The sequence below is a fragment of the Nymphaea colorata genome, chromosome 3 (genome assembly GCF_008831285.2).
Source record: "Nymphaea colorata isolate Beijing-Zhang1983 chromosome 3, ASM883128v2, whole genome shotgun sequence".
Lineage (NCBI taxonomy): Eukaryota > Viridiplantae > Streptophyta > Magnoliopsida > Nymphaeales > Nymphaeaceae > Nymphaea > Nymphaea colorata.
In genome coordinates this window covers 10058886-10077747 of record NC_045140.1, presented here as the reverse complement: position 1 = coordinate 10077747, position 18862 = coordinate 10058886, and the positions used below count along the sequence as shown (strand labels likewise).

General features: G+C 39.9%; 1 protein-coding gene across 8 annotated transcripts; it reads right to left on the bottom strand.

Annotated features, from left to right (window-relative positions):
• Nucleotides 1–1526: 1526 nt before the first annotated feature.
• LOC116251060 (uncharacterized) lies at nucleotides 1527–17688 on the bottom strand. Of its 8 annotated transcripts, none has more exons than XR_004171576.1 (4): nucleotides 17576–17688; nucleotides 16927–17037; nucleotides 1895–2063; nucleotides 1527–1736 (listed from the first exon to the last, which is right to left on the bottom strand). XR_004171576.1 is itself a non-coding variant. In XM_031625128.2 (4 exons), exons 1-4 carry the CDS (start codon nucleotides 17251–17253, stop codon nucleotides 1705–1707), a joined length of 456 nt encoding a protein of 151 aa, XP_031480988.1. In that variant the 5' UTR covers nucleotides 17254–17561; the 3' UTR covers nucleotides 1527–1704. The 8 variants fall into 8 exon arrangements, 2 of the variants coding, with proteins under 2 accessions (XP_031480988.1, XP_031480987.1); XR_004171578.2 differs by having other exon boundaries at nucleotides 16927–17056; nucleotides 17576–17662; XR_007572913.1 differs by having other exon boundaries at nucleotides 1895–2011; nucleotides 16927–17056; nucleotides 17576–17662.
• Between the last annotated feature and the right edge of the window lie 1174 nt (nucleotides 17689–18862).

Sequence of the window (18862 nt, the reverse complement as noted above, 5' to 3'; positions counted from 1 at the left end):
TTTTCCTTTAGAAATCCATGCAAGAATGCATTATTACCTTCAAGTTGGTGTATAGACCAACCTTTGGAGATATTGAGAGAACAATTCAGATAGTGGTCGGTTTGATGACTAGACTAAATGTGTCTGAATAGTTAACTCCCTCTCTTTGGCTATAACTTTTAGAGACAAGTCTAGGTTTAAACTAGGCTATGGATCCATCTGAGTCCCTTTTGATTTTGTACACCCACTTACAGCCAGCTAGGTTTACGTATTGGGTGGTTCAACTAGCTTCCAAGTTATTGATTTTTATATAATGCATTCATTTCACTTTTGATTGCTTAGACCCAACGTTGGTCATTGAGGCCTCCCCAAGATTTGAAGGTTTAGTTTCTTCTTGGGTTACTAAATAAATCTTGAGTTGTTGAGTTCTATCTTGAGATCGTGTGACCATAGGATATGTCTGTAGGAGCACAATGGTGGTGGCTGGCTCAATGGTGTTGGTTGAGACACTTTATAAGGATCCAATATTGTTGTCGAATATGTAGTCAGACTTGGTGGGCTTGGTGGGAGAGCATTTTCTGTGGGATCTTGAATCCCTTCATCTGGATTGCACCCAAAAGCTTCATCTGGACTAGGTAAAAATATCAATTTGGATCCATTGGAATTGGATTCATTCTCTTTGTGAATATTGGTGGCTTTTGGTCCATATATATTTGCTGCCATCCTCTTAGAAATCCACTCCTTAATGTCCTTTTTAGTAGTTGGCACCCCACAACCATGAAAAAGAAATGAGTTTTCTTTAAATACCACATGTTTGATGATATAAAATGTATTAGATATTGGATCCAAACAAACATATCCTTTATGATACGTCTCATAGCCAAGACATAGACATGCTTTATTTTTTGGGAAAAGTTTTGACTTGCGATATGGCTCAAGGATAAAATGCACTCCCAAAAACTCTAAAATAATCATATCAAGGAACATTTTTTATCAATATTTCAAAAGGAGATTTGTTTTTCAGATCTCAACTTGGGAGCTGATTTATAATATGAACAGCGGTTCAAAAAGCATCCCACCAAAACCATTGAGGAAGAGAAGCATGGATCATCATACTAAGTCAGTCTTAGCAACGTGACAATGTTCTCTCTCCACGACGCCATTTTGTTGTGGCATGTGGGGGCAGGAAAGCCATTATTTTATTCCATTACTTTTTAGAAAATAAAAAAATTCATTACTTAAGAATTCACCACCCAAGTCACTATGAAAGATTTTTATATCTTGGCCCAACTGCTTTTCAACAATCAACTTAAAAATTTTAAAATATAAGAAGGTGTCTGACTTTCCAGTTAGAGGAAAAATCCAACTGAGGCAGGAAGAATCACGACAATCAGCAAGTAGTATTTGCATCCCTCTCTAGAACTAACGGGATTCGGCGCTACATGAAGTAAATGAAAAGGATGGACAGTTGAAATACTGCTGGAAACAAAGGGCAGACGACGAACTTTTGCCAAAGCACAACTAGAACAGAAATCAAAGGTGCTGTCATCAACATTCACACAGCGATTGTTCTTAAGAAAAGATAAATTACTAAAATTAGAATGTCCCAAGCCAAGATGCAGAAGATTAATCAGCAAGTTTGAAGACTGTTGAGATGCCTGCCAAGTGAGAAGAGCTTGCTTCTTCTCTTTATTGAGACCCCTAGTCCACTCATAGAGTCAATTCTTAGACCTCCCCTTGTGAAGAACTGCTCCCGTCTGCAAATCGCTAACACCAATCCATCAGCATCAAAATTATATAAAGCATCTATTATCTTTAGTGAGGCGAGAGACTGAAATAAGATTGTGACTGATAGCTGGAACATATGCCTCCTTAAGAATAAAGGACCGAGAGAGAGAGTTGAGAAAAACATTACCAATATGTTGGATAGGAGCTTTAGTTCCATTGCCGACAAGTAGTCCTCCACCTTGATAGTCAACCTTGTCATCCATGGAATCATCATTTGATGTTATATGAGTGGTAGCACCTATGTCTGGATACCATGCATTGTCACGACCACCTTTGAGGGCTAGGGCCATAAAGGCCTTTGAAATGTCATAACAAGTTGGGACAGTATGATTTTTGTGCCCATAAACTTGGCAAACGATAGAATTTTCTGAATTTGAATTCTTTTGTCTTTGATGCCCATCAGAGCCCACACCCTCACCATAGCCACCATGCCCATGACCGCGTTGAACAAAGAAAGCAGTAGCAGATGAGTCAAGTTGCGTGGGGGGAGTTAAAAGTTGGAGATGCCTCTTTTGGTTTAGGAGTAAATCATAGAGCTCCGAGAAAGAAGGAAGGTGCTTAACAGTGGAGACTGTAGTGACAAAGCTTCATAGTCATTTGGAAGACCATTTAAAGTATGCAACACTATATTCGAATCGGAAACAGTTTCATTCACAACTCTAAGGGAATCCACTAAGAACTTGACAAGATTAAGGTACTCTATCATGTTCTTATCTTCTTTCTTGGTATTTTATAAATCTCATTTTAACTGTAAGATCCGAATACTCGAATGAGAGGCATGAGCTTTGGCAAGAGCAGTCCACGCTTCTTGAGCTGTATCATAACTAATAATCTGAGTAAGGATTGGCTTAGTCATAGTTGCTTTGATCCAGCTTAGTGCAAGTTGGTCCAAGTGTTTCCACTTATTATATTAAGGATACTCTTGAGCAAAATTAGCAACCGAGAATTGGGCCCGGGCAAGAGAAAAACCATCGACTTAGGTTAATAAATCTTGGCTGAACATAACATTTTGAAGTTGAGACTTCCACAACAGATAGTTATTTTGATCCAACTTGACAGAGATAAGGCTCTCAACATCGTTCCATTCAGGACTAATTGATGCCATGGCAGACATTATACTGAGATGGTTGTAGGCAAGAGAGAAGCTAAAGATTAGGGAGAGGAATGAGAAAGCACAGAATATACATGGTTCGACATGTACGCCTACGTCCACGAGAAGCAAGGGAGAGCTCGTATTGTATATTTTCTCTATATTGTTGTTTCACTCTACAATCACTATTTAACGTGAGTGAATACAACAGTTACAAAGCAAAAAAACATGGAAAGAAAAATTAACGGCAATCCATGGTGGGCAACTTTTAATATAGGTAACACTATCCAACTAATCATGGAAATACCATGAATTGCATTGCCATAACGAGCCTCTTGTAGAACCGTTTCAACACTCCCCCTCAAGTTGGGAGTGTATGTTAATGACTCCCAACTTGATCATAGTGCTTCTAAGTTTTTCTCTCGTAACTGCTTTGGTGAAGATATCAGCATATTGCTTCTCGCTTCTAACAAAAGGAATGCTGATTTCTATGTTTTAAACCTTGTCGCGTATAAAATGACAATCAATTTCAATATGCTTTATCCTTTCAAACTGAGTTTGCAGCTATATGTATTGCAGCTTGATTATCACAATACAACTTCATAGGACAAGGTTGTTCAAAGCCTATTTCCTTTAGCATCGCTTTGGGCCAAATGAGTTCACATGTAGTGTTTGTCATTGCTCTATATTCAGCCTCGGTGCTGGATCTTGAAATCACTTTCTGTTTTTTACTCTTCTATGAGACCAAATTGCCCCCAACCATAATACAAAACTCTGTAGTGGACTTTCTGTCTGATGCACTTCCAGCCCAGTCTGCATGTGAGAAACCTTATATTTGAGAGAAGCCTCAAGCAACAAGACGAGCTTTATATCTGTCAAGAGTTCCATCACTATGAAATTCCAGTTTAGAAAACCTATTTGCAACTAACAGGTTTTTTACGTGGAGGAAGAGGGACGAATTCCCATGTGTCATTTTTTGTTAGAGCATTTAATTCATCCCTTATGGCATTTTTCCAATAAGGATCTTGAACAGCCTCTTCAAATGTCCCTGGTTTAGAGACTTTGGTTAACTGCATAAAAAAGGATATCTGAGTTTGAGAGAAAGCACCATAATCAATGTAGGCTTCTATCGGATATTTAACCATGCTGCTCATAGCAAAATCTTTGTATCGTTCGGGCTATTGGCGAAGTCTTTCCGAGCGCCAAAGAATGTTCTCTTGTTTTGTCTCAGTTGCAGTAACTTGTCGGGAATGATGTTGGCGAATCCTTTCCGATCACCGCATGGTGTTTTCTGGTTGTGTTTCAGTTGCAGCGATTTGTCGTGAGTCACAATCAACTCTTTCAATGATAGGAGTGGTATCTTCATTATTTTGGACTTGAATAGAAACTTTACCATTCTCAACATCAGCCATAGGAAAAACATTAGGAAGAGGGAGAGTCTGAAATTTTGAGTTTATCTTCTCCCTTTGAGGATGAACTTGTGTCCCCCTGAGGACGATTTTCAAAATATGCTTGCGACTCATCAAATCTAACATCGCAAGATATATACATTTTTCTTGAAGCCACATCAAAGCATCTATACCCTTTCTTGGTAGGGGAACATCCGAGAAATACACATTTTATGGCACGAGGCTGTAACTTGTTTCGATGTTTGGGAAATTTCTAAACATAAACAATGCATCGAAACTTTCTAAGATGTTCAATAGTGTGTTTCGTTCCTTTAAAAACTTCAATGGGGGATCTATTTTCAAGGTAGCATCTTGGTTGCCTGTTTATAATATAGTTGGCTGCTGAAATTGCTTCACTCTAAAAATGTTCTGGAACATTGTTTTGGAAAATCAACTCACGGGTCACTTCAAGTAAATGCCTATTTCTTCTTTCAGAAACTCTGTTCTGTTGATGTGTTTCTCTACATGTAGTCTGGTTGTGTATACCAACCTTGTTGACAAAGGACTCAAAATTCTTGTTTATATATTCAGTCCCATTGTTCATCTGTAAGGTTTTAATTTTTGTCCTAAACGGAGTGACTACATTGTTGTAAAATATTTGAAATTTAGAAAACACCTCGTCCTTGGTTTTTAAGAAATATATCCAACCCACACGAGAACAATCATCAATGAAAGATAAGTAGTACTTAAAACCATTGTATGAATCAAAAGGGGCTGGTCCCCATAGGTCTGAGTGAACAATCTCAAAAGCTGACTTAGTAGTACTTTCAGAGGAAGAAAATGGTGGTCGGGTTAACTTGGTATACTGACACACCTCACAAGTATTGCAATAAAAAGATATTCCAGGCTTCAAGGAATTTAAAACATAATTTGATGGATGCCCCAACCTCAAATGCCATTTTTCTCCTTCAGTCTTGTTTGTAGTGGCAGCAAGTGCCTTATTTCTGCAGTTCAAGTAATAGAGACCGTGAAATTCGTCCCTTTCACCAATCGTTTTCATGGTGATCTGATCCTAAAACACAACCTTTGAGGGCGAGAAAATCACATTACAGTTGTAATTCTTTGTTATCTTACTGACATACATGAGATTGGAAGCCAAATCAAGCATATATAAAACTTCAATAGGACCCTTCTTCTCAAAAAATTGTGTAACTCCCTTTCTTGTGATGCTAACCTTGCACCCATTAGCTATAGTAACAACTTTTATATAAGAGATACCTTCAATGTTGGCTAAAATATTTTTGGAACCAGCCATATTGTCTGATTCACCAGAATCTATTATCCAAGTATTTTTGTCTAAACAAGACAAAAAACTACACGTACCTGCATCATCACTGCTTTCGTTAGTGGCCAGGGTAGCTGAATTTTGTTTGACAAAATTTTACAAAAGTTGGGTCAGCTTTTCCATGGTCACCGAAGTATCTTTCTGATCATCGTGAAAAGCATGAGCAGCCTTGTGTCGTCCTTCATCATTCGATATTTTGTTTAGCTTCCAACATTTCTCTTTGGCGTGATTTTCTTTCTTGCAATAGGTACAAAACAGTTTCTTTTTCCTTTGGAATTTAAAAAACTAGAACCAGAAGACATACTCACGTCCTTTTGTTTGGAGACCATCGCTGCTTGGGGGTCCTCCTCAGTTCGGTTGAAAGGATTCATGATTTGACGCTGGGTTTCCTCATGCAGAATGATGGAGCAGACAGTGCGGAGTTTGGGAACTTCCTGTGACATGAGAACTTGACTGCACAGCGATTCATATTTGGGTTTCAGTCTAGCCAGCATCTGAAAATTTTTTTCTTCCTCTCGATTTTTCTGGAGAGTAACAACATCAATCGCTACAGGGGTATAGGATTCCCATTCATCCCATAAGGCACGAAGTTGTCCAAGATATTCTGTGAATGTCATATCTCCTTATTTGAGCTTGCTGATTTCTCGCGCTAATTGAAAACGTCGAGCGACATTGTATTGCTGGCTGTAGAGATCACGAGCTGCCTCCCACACATCTTCGGTAGTTTCAAGAAAAAAGAATCCACGAACAATTTTTTTCTCCATGGAATTCAAGAGCCACGACATGACAGTGTGGTCGTTTGATTCCCATTTAGCAAATTTCGGATCATTCTCAGCAGGCTTTGGTTTGATGCCGGTGACGTGACCGAGTCTAGACTTTCTGCTTAGGAAAAGTTTAGCAGATTTTGCCCAGATAATATAATTGAACCCATTTAAGGATTCAGTGGTGATTTTGAGTGCAGGATTGACGTTGCCATGCAACTATTGCTGAAGCCAATCCTGCTCGTTGTGACTAAGAGCTATCTGCCATGATAACCAGATGAGAGGAACCTTCAATATCACACGAATCTGGAAATAGATGGAAGGGACAGAACTCCACTTCCTCTTGAATTTGCAGTTGCACGTCTCACAGAAGCGTTCTGGTGAGAATCAAGATATAGTGACACTCAAAAAATCATATGTAATTATCCCAAATTTTTTCAAAAACTATGTTATTTTACCCAAACATAAAACCCAAATTTAGACGCAAGATTCAAATCCAAATTCCAACTCTCAGATCCAAATTAGATTCAAAACCCAAGCTTAGATCCGAATCAAGTATTTGAAACTCAAAATCCAAAACCGAGTTCAAAATGGCAAAGTCTGGTGCTATAAGCGTCGCGCGTGCTTGCACAGACCGCTCTCTTGTTTTATGCTTCGTCCTCGCACCAAAATATGTTTTTAAAACTTAAAATGAAGCCGACCACTCTTTTGACACACACAAAAAAAAAAAACAAACAAAACCGTTTTATACACTTTTTAAATAAATTAAACAAAAAAAATGAATTTTTATACTTTTATAAGAAAAACCCTTATTTCATAAAAAGTTAAAAAAAATGAGTATCGTGCGACGCGCTGTCTCGCGACCGTGCGTCGCGCGACTGTGAGTCACACGATCGCATGACAATTGCGGTAACGCGATCGCTAAAACCAATCGCGCTGAGTGATCGTGTAACGCGATCGCTGTGGTGCCTGGCATTGTTGCGCCTATGTCCCTGACACTATTGCACCTGGTAGTGCCGAGAATCCCCCCTCCATTTTTGCGAAAAAAACCGCCCTTTGGAGGGCGGTTTTGGCATTTTTGGATAGGCAATAGACCTGCCCACACCCTAAAGGAGTATTTGCAGGTCTAAGGCCTACTTAGTCAAGACCTATTTTCTTTAAAAAAATGAAAATAATTCAAAATTATGTGAAATTCGGATGACAATATTGTTAAATTCAAAAAAATTCAAATTTTGAGTTTTGGCTCCAAAACTCTCTATAAATACCCTCACAATCCCCCTCTTAGGCATGGGCTAGTCCTCGGAGAAACTCTAGTGCATTCTTCCTTGAAGACTTAGAGTTTTTCCCTTAGCTCTCTTCATCTTCCTCTTCCTCTTTCCATTTTTCTATTCTTCTCCAACTTGGAGCAAACTTTATCAAGCTACAACTCTATTAGAGGCATCATCTTGGAGCTTCACTCAAAGAGGATCTAGGATCATCCAAGCACATTTTTCCAAAAGTTATTCTCATTAGAGGTATGTAGTCATCATCCCTCTCCTTTCTTTCCCATGTTTCTTCCATTCTTCATCTCTCCATGGTCATACAAGATTGTTTTGAAATCTTCATTTTGAAGTTAAAAAACCATTCTTGAGTGCACCGAGAGCATGAGAAGGTGAAGTAATATTCCATTTGATGATTGAATCATTCTTTCTTTTCTTGCATGTAGCCTTGTTGTTGTTTCCTTATTTTCTCTTTTCTTCATCTCCTCATGGCCATATAAGATAGCCTTCAAATCTTTATTTTAGACTCAAGAAAGCTATTTTTGAGTGCACCGGGAGCATGAGAAGATGATATGATTTTTCATTTTATGCTTGAAACATGTTATTTCATTTCTTGAATATAGTCTTGCTTTGCTTCTCTTATTTTCTCTCTTCCTCATCTCCCCATGGCTATATGAGATAACTATCAATCTCTATTTTAGAGTCAAAAGCTATGCTCGAGTGCACTGGGAACATGAGAAGATGAGATACTATTTCATGTTATGGTTGAATCATGTTCTTTCTCTTTTTTTAAGTATTGCTTTGATATTATCCATGCATACTTATTTAATTTCCCATTCATATGTGAATGCACAGTGAGAATGAGAGTACGGTTTGGGACTCTATTCCATGTTAATTTTTGAGGTTGGGACTTGTCCAACCTGGAAAAAACCATCACGAATATGTACATGTTAATATGCATTTGCATGTCATTTTGCGCTAGTTCCTTTTAATCATCCCATTAGGAACCCTAATGAACATCTTATCGTGTGGTTTGAGTTTCTTCCATACCCAACGGTAGAAGAAACATATTTTCTTGTAACTAACGAAATGATTATGTTTAAGTTCATAGATAAAAATGTTTGAAATCTTGTTTTTCAAAATATTTTCTAATGAACCCTTTCCAATGTGGCTTTGAAGACTCAGTTTAGGCTCTTGCATGCGTCCAAGCTTCCCTCCGGCCTACATTAAACTTGAAGTCGGTTATTATTTTTCATTTCTTGATTTCTATCTCATGAAGACATATATGTATATACATGTTATATACAAATATGTTCACATGATGATTCCCTTCATTTACCTCTTTCTATGCTTCTATAATTTATTTTAATACTTATATGAATGCATATATATATAAATGTCATATTTTCTCTCTCTAGAATATTTTATTTCTCTTTTCAAGTCGAATGCATTCATCTACAAATTTCTTATATATATATATATATATGTATATATATATATATCTCAATTTCTTTTCCTTTAAAATCTCTCTTTCTATTCAAATCAATGTCATATTTATCAACTTTTGTATGTGTATATGTGATAGTATTTACACATGTATATGCATCTTTTCTATCTCCCTCTCTTTCTCTCTTTCTTTTAAAAGTTTCTTTTCCTTCTCTACTTAAATTAAGACCTCATTGTCGAAAGCTTATATATGTATATGCATACATATAGATATATGCATTTTCCCCTTCTTTTGAAATCTTCCATTTAAAGATCATTGAAATCACTTTCTCTATCTCTCTTTCTTCCTATGGGAGCATTTCATCTTCTCCATCCTTTTAAATATTTTTCTCCCATGGTTTAAGATCATTTTCATTTACCGACTTCACCAAGACCAAAACTCAAGTAATGACCTAATATTGGATTCATGCTTGATCATTTACAACCCCAATCCACTTTTAAAGCTTTTCTTTCTTCATAAACATTTATGTTAACTATAAAAACAAAAATCTTAGATGTTTGTTATGGTAGGAATGCTTTAATCATATAGGATCAATGCATTCATGTATTACACTCACTTAACACCACTTGTGATGCACCACACCAAAGAACTTAAGCAAAAGGAGATGGAGCTCCAAGTAGGTGGTAACCGAATTAGAGCAAAATCTCAAACCTACTTAAAGTCTTAAGAGAACACTAAAATGATTTCCAAAAAATGATCTTCAAACAACATTTGTAAAGTTTTTCTCAAACAAAAATGTTCTACACTCTCAAGTGATTCTTCAAGAATCTCTTCAAAAGTTTGAAACATCAAACTTTCAACATTTTTATCAAACAGTACACCGCATATAGAATGAAAAAGATGTTTAAGCTAAAATGAAATGCATCAACAATAAACATAGCCATTGGATTGATACCCCTGGTAAAGGCACCGAGAACGGTTGATCCTCGTACTGATGGGCGAGTCATTTTCTCTCTCATTATCAAAATAAAATCTCATTTTTCTGGAGTACTCCAAATATCAAAAATTTTGGGGATGCGAAAATCATAGAAAATCACTGAGGCCACCTTTTGCCGTGAAATTTAGACTGAAGGTCGACAAGATGAAGGGGAAGGGACACCCCAAAAATCACCCCAACTGGGCCTCCACAAAGAAATGCACCCCATCTGAATATTGCTGGAAATTGCAGTCTCTGAACACCGGCAGCGTTCACGATTTTCCTTCTCCAGAAATTGGGGATTTCCCCCAAATCGATCACAGAGATGAATAACAATACTTTGATTTCTGCTAAGCCTCCCACAATGAAATAAATGCCGTTTTGCCGGTGACACCTCTGATCAACGGAGCCTTTAGAAAACAGCAAATGCTGTTAACCAGTGGACGACATGGAATACTCCCTTTCAATAGTAACATGGCTCTGATACCATAAAGATTAGGGAGAGGAATGCGAAGGCACATAATATACGTGGTTCAGTATGTATGCTTACGTCCACGAGAAGCAAGAGAGAGGTCGTATTGTATATTTTCTCTATATTGTTGTTTCACTCTACAATCACTATTTAACGTGAGTGAATACAACAGTTACAAAGCAAGAAAACATGAAAAGAAAAATTAACGGCAATCCATGGTGGGCAACTTTTAATATAGGTAACACTATCCAACTAATCATGGAAATACCATGAATAGTGTTGCCATAACAAGCCTCCTGTAGAACTGTTTCAATAGAAGAACACAAGAAATTCCTCTCTCTGGCTTTGATACCATGTAAAAGTAAAGAAAGATAGAAAGAGAGAGAGACAGAGAGAGAGAGAGAGAGAGAAAACAAACATGCACAAAATAGTGTGGTTCGGTTAAGCTCGACCTACATCCATGGTAAGCATCTCTCTTTCCTTATTTCTTCACCCAAATACATGAAATTTCCACACGCACAATGGAAGGGATACAAGAGTCAAATAGTATGTCAGCCATGTCTATCTACATGCAAATTTTTAGGATCTTGATTGATGCTCAATTTAAATTCATTCCTTTTATAATTGATTCTAACATCTTTGGATGTTGCTGGCATGATCTCTTTCCCTTTATCATGATCAACATTAGATTTTCTTTTCTTCAATGAGCATTCCATATCGCTCGGCAGATAGAGTGTTCACAGTGGATGTGCAGGATTGGAAACTCCTGCTCTAACAATGAGCCACAATTATATTTTCTTTAATAGACATTGCAGCATTAAATGGGTTTGTCATTTGGCATTTCCTGTTTCTGTCAGTTTAGCTTGAAACCAGAAGGATAACCATGAAGATTGTGGCACTTATCCCTAGTATGACCAAGGCCTTGGCAATAAGTGCATTGTGGGCATCTTTGAAATTGTCTCTTGGCAAGCCTTGAGTCTGAACTGCTAACTGCAAGACTTATTTGATCAGTAGAGGGTGACAGTCTCACCTTTCTTTGTTTTTCTTCTTGTAGAATGAGAGAGTAAGTTTGTTAAATGAGGGGAAAGGCTCCATAAGTAGTATTTGTCCCCTTATGAGCCTATAGGATTGATTCAATCCCATCAAAAATTGTATTACCTTTTCTTCCTACATTTTTGTAGAGGCGCCTTCATAGCTCGACAAAAACAAACAGGCAGAGAGTCGAGTGAGTCTAGTTCATCCTATAAGGACTTGAGTCTTGTGTAGTAGACGGCCACAGTACTAACATAAATCTGGTCTTGTTAAAGTTAAATACTGTATTGCTCCAACGACACTCCTATACTCGTTGGATTTTCATATGGAGCAGCTAGTACTTGTCCGAGAACCCTAGATGTGGACATAGGTGTAGGTGAGGTCTTGGTGCCAGCCATGTTAATGCGTTGAATGAGATCCACAGAGTATTTTTGGTAAGTGACAACAAGACCCTCTGTGGTGTAACATGGCTCTATGCTAAAAAAGAAATGGAGTTTTCCAAGGTCCTTGAGGGAAAATTCATTTTATAATCTGTTGAATCAATGAAAGAATGAACTTGTTGTCTTGTTTGTAAATGACTATATCATCTACACCAACTAATACAAAGATCAAGATGTTGTATTGTTTGTAAATGAAGAGAGATGTGTCTGTTTTTGAAATTCGGAATCCATGAGAAAACAAAGCTTGACTCACTTCATAATACAAAGCTTTTGGAGCTTGTTTGAGGCCATAAATAGCTTTCTTGAGTAGACAAACCTGATTCAAATCCTTTTCAAAACTCGGAGGTTGGTCCATATAGACTTTCTCATGAAGATCTCTGTTAAGATTGAGATTGTGAACATTTAGTTGGATCACCTCCCATTTGAATGACATGGCTATAGAGAGATTGGATCTAATTGTTGTAGGTTTGACTACAGGAGTAAAAGATTCAAAGTTGTCTATTCTCCTTTATTGAGTATATCCTTTAACTACTAGGTGAGCTTTGTAGCGTTCTAATTTATAAAAATTTCTGTTTAGGATCCAATTTTCTTGGGCATAATTTGAGAAACGAGCGTCATTTTTCTGTAAGGTTTTACATGTGATTAAAAGTCAGCTCTTAACAAGTGAAATGTCAAACAATAAAGTTTTTATTTGCCTATGCAAATTATAGTTAATTCTCAATATATACTGAAACATATTCTCAAGGTTAAAGGGTATATTATATCCTGCTCAGGTCCATATGCAATCTACGTCCACAAAAAGGCCAGGGGAAAATGGAGGAGCCTTTAAGATATCTTCTGGTGATGGAATGTTAATCTCCTTCTCACCCGAAGTACATCAGCTTTAAGATCCTGAAATTCCAAAGGGTAAAGAATATTTTTCAATTAAAACCAAAACGTAAACCACTAAGACACAGCAATGGTATATTTGTGTGCGTGCCTAGTATTCTTAAACACTTCAATGGTCTAGCAATGGATGGGAGTCCTGGAATTCGTGTGCAACTCTACCTATTTTAAATGTGGTGTTCAAATAAATGAAAATGTGAATCTATCTTTTGCAGATCTGTTAAATTTTGATCAGATATATATTGAATGTGGAACTGTTTACTATAGACAGAATTTTGGTGGCAAAGGGTAGTTTCGGTAGTAACCAGATAAGCCGAGGAAACCCCGCAACTCTCGGACGGTTTTAGGTGTGGGCCAGCTGAGTGTGGCTTCCACCTTCCTTGGGTCGGTACTGACTCCTTCGCCCGATATGACGTGTCCCAAGTAATCAACTTTAGTCATGCCAAACTCGCATTTGGATAACTTGAGGTAGAATTGTTGACGGCGTAGTAACTCTAGCACCATCGCAAGATGCTCAATGTGCAAGGTCCACTCGCGACTGTAAATCAATATGTCATAAAAAAATACCATGACAAATTGACGTAAAAATGGAGCCAAAACCTGATTCATTAAGGACTGAAAGGTGGCCGGGGCATTAGTAAGACCAAAGGGTAGCACCCTGAACTCATAATGGCCTTGGTGCATCTGAAATGCCGTTTTAGGCACGTCCTCCTCCTTCATACGAATTTGATGGTACCCAGCCCGTAAGTCAATCTTGGAGAATACCTTGGCGCCATGTAGTTCATCCAGAAGGTCGTCAATGATTGGAATCGGATATCGATCCTTGATCGTCAGATAGTTGAGTTGACGGTAATCTACACACAGTCGCCACCTACCATCCTTCTTTTTAACAAGCAAGACGGGCGAGGCGAAAGGACTGGGACTGTGGCGGATGAACCCAGCATCCAATAGGTTTTGCACTTGGACCTCCATCTCCCGTTTTTGGTGGTATGAGTAGCGATATGGGCGGACGGCTATGGGTGGAGTCCCCGGAACTAGTGTGATCCCGTGGTCATGAGAACGTTGAGGTGGGAGTTTCTTGGGTTCTTCAAACAAGTCGCAGAAGGAGCGAAGCAAGGAATGGAGCCTGTCTTGGAAATCCATGAGAAGGTCCGATCTGCTGCAAGTAGAAAGTCCAAGTGAATTTGATGGTGAAAGCGCTGGCAGCTGGTGGTCTATCTGAAATACCCAAGCCACGTGCTCGATCTACTGAATGTTGATGTTTTGGGAAGTACTACTAGCTATGAGACAGCTGAGCTCCTCCAAGTGTTTTAAATCACCACGATGACCCTTGAGAATAACCTCCTTCCCGTTCTTTTTAATAGTGGCCTGGGACTGCACAAAATCAAAAGTGATGGGTTTCACCTCCTGCATCCAATCAGTACCCAAGACAAGGTCATAAGTACCAAGATCAAGAATGCGAAAATCACTTCAAAAGTGACTGCCGCACATCTCCCAGTTCAAGTCAGGGCAAGTTTTGGAGCACCCGACTCTGGTGCCATTGGCTAGAGCAATGGTCATATCCGGGCCGTCCAGGACATCCAGGTTAAGAGCATCAACCAATTTGGAGTTAAGAAAGGTTGTTGTACTCCCTGTATCTAATAAAATCAAGACTGGCTTTTGACGGATGTGCCCCCTCAATTTTAAGGTGTCTCGGCTGGTACTCCCATTAATGGCATGCATGGAGAGTTCCACAAGTTGCTCATCCGGGCTAGGGAGTGGGTGGTCTTCCTCGAGGCCGCCTTCATCCGAACTGAGTTCATCCAAGACGTGAGTTGACGAGGTCTGCAAGAGTGTCCGCGAACCCAAGGGGCGCCGCAGCGGTAACATGTGGGATCCTTCTTGACAGAATGTTGATCCTGTGGGGTTTTCAGTCCGTCGGAAGGGAAGGGGGTGGACGGCGAGCTACGAAATTGGTGTTTTGCAAGTGACTTCAAGGCGGCTTCGTGCAACTTGGCCTTGGCCATGGCCTCCTGAATCGTGAGGGTGTGTGGGCCCGGACGAGGGGCTGAAGCGGGTCCGTAAGTCCGCCAAGAAAACAGGAAATGAAATACTTATCGGACAGGGTGATGTGAGCACGTAACACATGTCCTTGTAGCTCCTCGAAGCGCTTGATATAATCAGCGACACTTCCTGTTGTTTGAGGTGGTTGAATTCAGGAATGACGGTTTCAGAATCTTGAACGCCAAATCTATCGCATAATCGATTCATGAATTGAGGCCAGGTGAGGTCATTGTGGTGGAGCAGTTCATTGGACAGCCAAGTGTCTCCTTCTTCGTTTAGATGGAGGCGGGCGAGCTTTACCTTACGGTGTTCCTCAACGTCATGGACATCAAAGTATTGCTCACATTTTCGAATCCAATATCTGGGATTAGTGTTAAGAACAAAACACAATAAACTCTCCTCTCACACTCTCAAGAGGGGGTTAGAAGCAACAAAGAAGAAGACAACGATTTACGTGGTTCGGAACAATAATCTCCTACGTCCACGGTCGCACAGATCTCTTGTATTCTCTCTCTCAGATGAACACACAGACAGACTCAACACCAGCGGCGGCCATCCTCTAAACATAAGGATTAGGGCAAACCCGCATTTGTATAAAATGACATATATGCCCTTACATATAGAAAAATTGTACAGTATTGCATATGAGTGTCCAGTATGGATCAAGTTCCATACACCAACAATTAGTCGGAGTGAACTCGGGAAAATGGAGGCAAAATGAAACATCACTAGAACGCCGCATCGTAGGGGGAACGAGAGGTTGTGCAGTAGCGGGTGAAGCGGATGATGTTGCTGCCATTGAGGTGGGGTGGGAAGGTGGTGCTTCTAAGAGCCCGTGATTATCAGAGTCCGTGCCCATCTGAGGACAGGAAGCCATCGCGTCCTGTAAGTCGGTGGACCTTTGATCAGCTTGCTTAAAGCATTGCTCCATGCGTTGCCAAGATTCCTGAAGACGAAGGTTAATTTCTTGGCGAAAGTGGGCCATGGAGGACTCCAGCCGTTGGACAAGATCATCAGGTGCTTTGCTGTCGATGGTTTTGGAGCGTGTAGCCATCGTGTGGCTCTGATACCACTTGTTACGTTCTGCTTGTTAACAGAGTTTTGAAGAGAGGAAGAGAGCAGAGTGAGAAGGAAGAGACGGAAGGGAGTAAGAGAAATTGGAATTAGAACCATGAACCTTTCATTAATAACTAAGGCCTTATAACCAGAAGTGGAGGCCTCAAAACAAGCAACGTGGCTAACCCACTAACAGGAACTAACTTCTCGCAAGGTAGTGGGAAACCCCCACTACATGGAATAGCTGAAATCAACATAACTGATGACTAACTAGGACCATGACGCCTACTAACCGTTACCACGATGCCACAATGGCCATTACACGATTAAGGTCGTGACACAAGCCCAATCGCAGACGCTCACTCTTTAAAGAGAGACGAAACAAACATTCAGCAACCAGATGCAATGTCCGAAAAGGAATGATTAACAGGAAGAATCGCTCTCCCGATATAAACACATTCGTTGCGTATGATAATACGTGAAGTCGGATGAGCGCGTCGATTTCGTCGTTTTGCTGGTAGAGGCAGGCCATTAGGTCTTGGGCGAAGGGAGTCGTCTGAGACCGGCCGCTCGTCGACGTCCCTCCAGATTGGTTGGGTCGATTCTCTTCGTAGGAGAGCTGCAACCCAATGGAGATGGTCCCAGACCGAAGCGGAAGACGGAGGGGGAGCGGGGGACGAAGGAGGACTGAGGAGGGGCAGCGGGAGAAGGGGCCCCATTGGGCCGGGCCGGGCCGACCCGGGCTGCTTCATCTGGCCCTGGCCCGGGACCGGTTTTCCCGGCTCAGATCCGGGTCCCGGGCTGGGTACTGGGTACTCGACACTAACCGCGGTTCGGTCCGATCGGTCCGACCGAGCTGGTTACCGGGTACCCGACGGCGGCCCGACACCCACCCTTACATGCATCCACTAAAAAACAGGGAAGAAACAGAGCTTAGGGGAAGAGTTGAATGGGAATAGATTTACCTGGCTTGTAGCAACTTGTACGTTCTTCTCTCTGTACATGTCGAACCAGATCCGTTTCTGCCTTCTATTTTTGTGAAACGCCATCAATTGGTGGCCAAGCCAGAAATTGTGCTGCCAGGGGGAAACGCAACTGAAACTCAACAGTGTGTACAGTTATTATGTAAACGAACTGAGAAGACGACCTAGCTTTTGTTTCCATTACTTGTTTTCGCTTCTGAGTCTTGGGAAAAGAGCCAATTTGTCATTATCCCCGTGTTTGCCATGTGGATGCCTTCGATATATATATATTGCTCCGATTTCTCTTCCTCCACGGTGCAAAATATGCATGGACTAAGATATCCCCGTGTCCGGTTACAAGGAAATTTTTTCCCTTTAATTTCTAAATATTTTCCTTTCCTAATTGATTTTAGGCAAAGAAGGAGATCGATCGCTCGACCGGCTTATAGTTCGACCTTCCAGATCCAGTTTACATCGCCAAGATGCATGGACTTCATGCTAAAATAAGCTGGCAGCCACCGCTTTCCTTTGCCTCCTCCAAGGCCCAACATATATGTACACATCATGGTCGCCTAGCTACTAATCATTTGGAGTAGAAGTTCATGTAGGATCGGAAATAAAAGGAATATAAGCAAGGATGGCAGAAGCATACCTTCAAAGCTGGTGCGAGCTTTAAGCACCTTCTCTAGTTTCCTTTCTTTTCCATTCACATTTTACGGCTGCGAGAGATGCTTCTAACGCCGGCCCGGGAACTTAAGACGCAACTTCCGAAAAGAAGCCTAAACGTCAACTTCATGTGCTTCAACATGATCATATTCGTCTGCCAACCACGAGTTTAATTTATTATTGTGAAAAAAGATAAGATTCCAAACGTCTACATGACAAATTGACAACCGGCCTTGATGTTCGGCAATTATTCTGGCTCTAACTATTTATGAATAAATATATTGCAAACTTCGGGGTTTGGAAAAATATCAGCAGCTGATAGACCATGGGTGGCATAAGAGTGGTAACTCTGACTAAGTCTTGAAAAACCGGCCAATCTCTTTCACCGTAGTCGATGGCTTTTGTTCAAAACCGTAAATAGAGCCAACCAATGGAGAGGCCCTGTTATTATGGGGAGCCCTGCCGCGCTTACGAATGACAGCAAAACAAACCTGCTTTACAAAGTATCAGAGGACTCTATGCCTCAACTGCCAACAAGCAATTGCTTAGCATTTGAATACCTTGTAAATCTGAAGAGACTTCTGCTTTACAATTTTTAAACCAATAGATCTGCCATCGAATTCTCACTGTTTTTTAAGTAATCGAACAAATTGATTGCTTCATGATCACTAAATAGAGTAGATTTTTAGATCTACGCCAATTTTACAATATTCTTATCACATGGAGTTAGCTTTTGATAGATTTAAGCATCTCCAAACTGAATTCTCATGTTGATCGCTCTGAGCACAGATCAATTTAAATTATGAAGTTACAGAGATGCCAACGCATATGAATTTCTTCTAAAGTAATCATTAAAATATTAAAACACCAAGGAATCAGTTTTTCATCAAATCGAGATCTTTGATTATTTGTTCCACAATTATTTGTGTTTGCACATGATCAACCTGCCATTAATTTTTTCCTACTACAACTGTATCTTGTCTTTTCCATTGTCAGTTTCTTGGTTTAATTAGTATTTGCTTCCACAATTTTATAATTGTTTACTAATTTGCCTAAACCCCACGCAGACTTTGTCTGGAATTCTTTCGCTATTGTCAGAATAGGACTGAGTCGGCCGATTCAAATCAAAATGATGGCAAAATGATTCAATTCAATAGCCTATTCAAAGATGCCATCTCTCAGTTGTTAGCAATTTTTGAAATATTCGAAGATTTATTTTTTTAAGCTAATTTTTTATTTTGTTTTTTTAATATTTCTTAATGTTTTTTTGGCA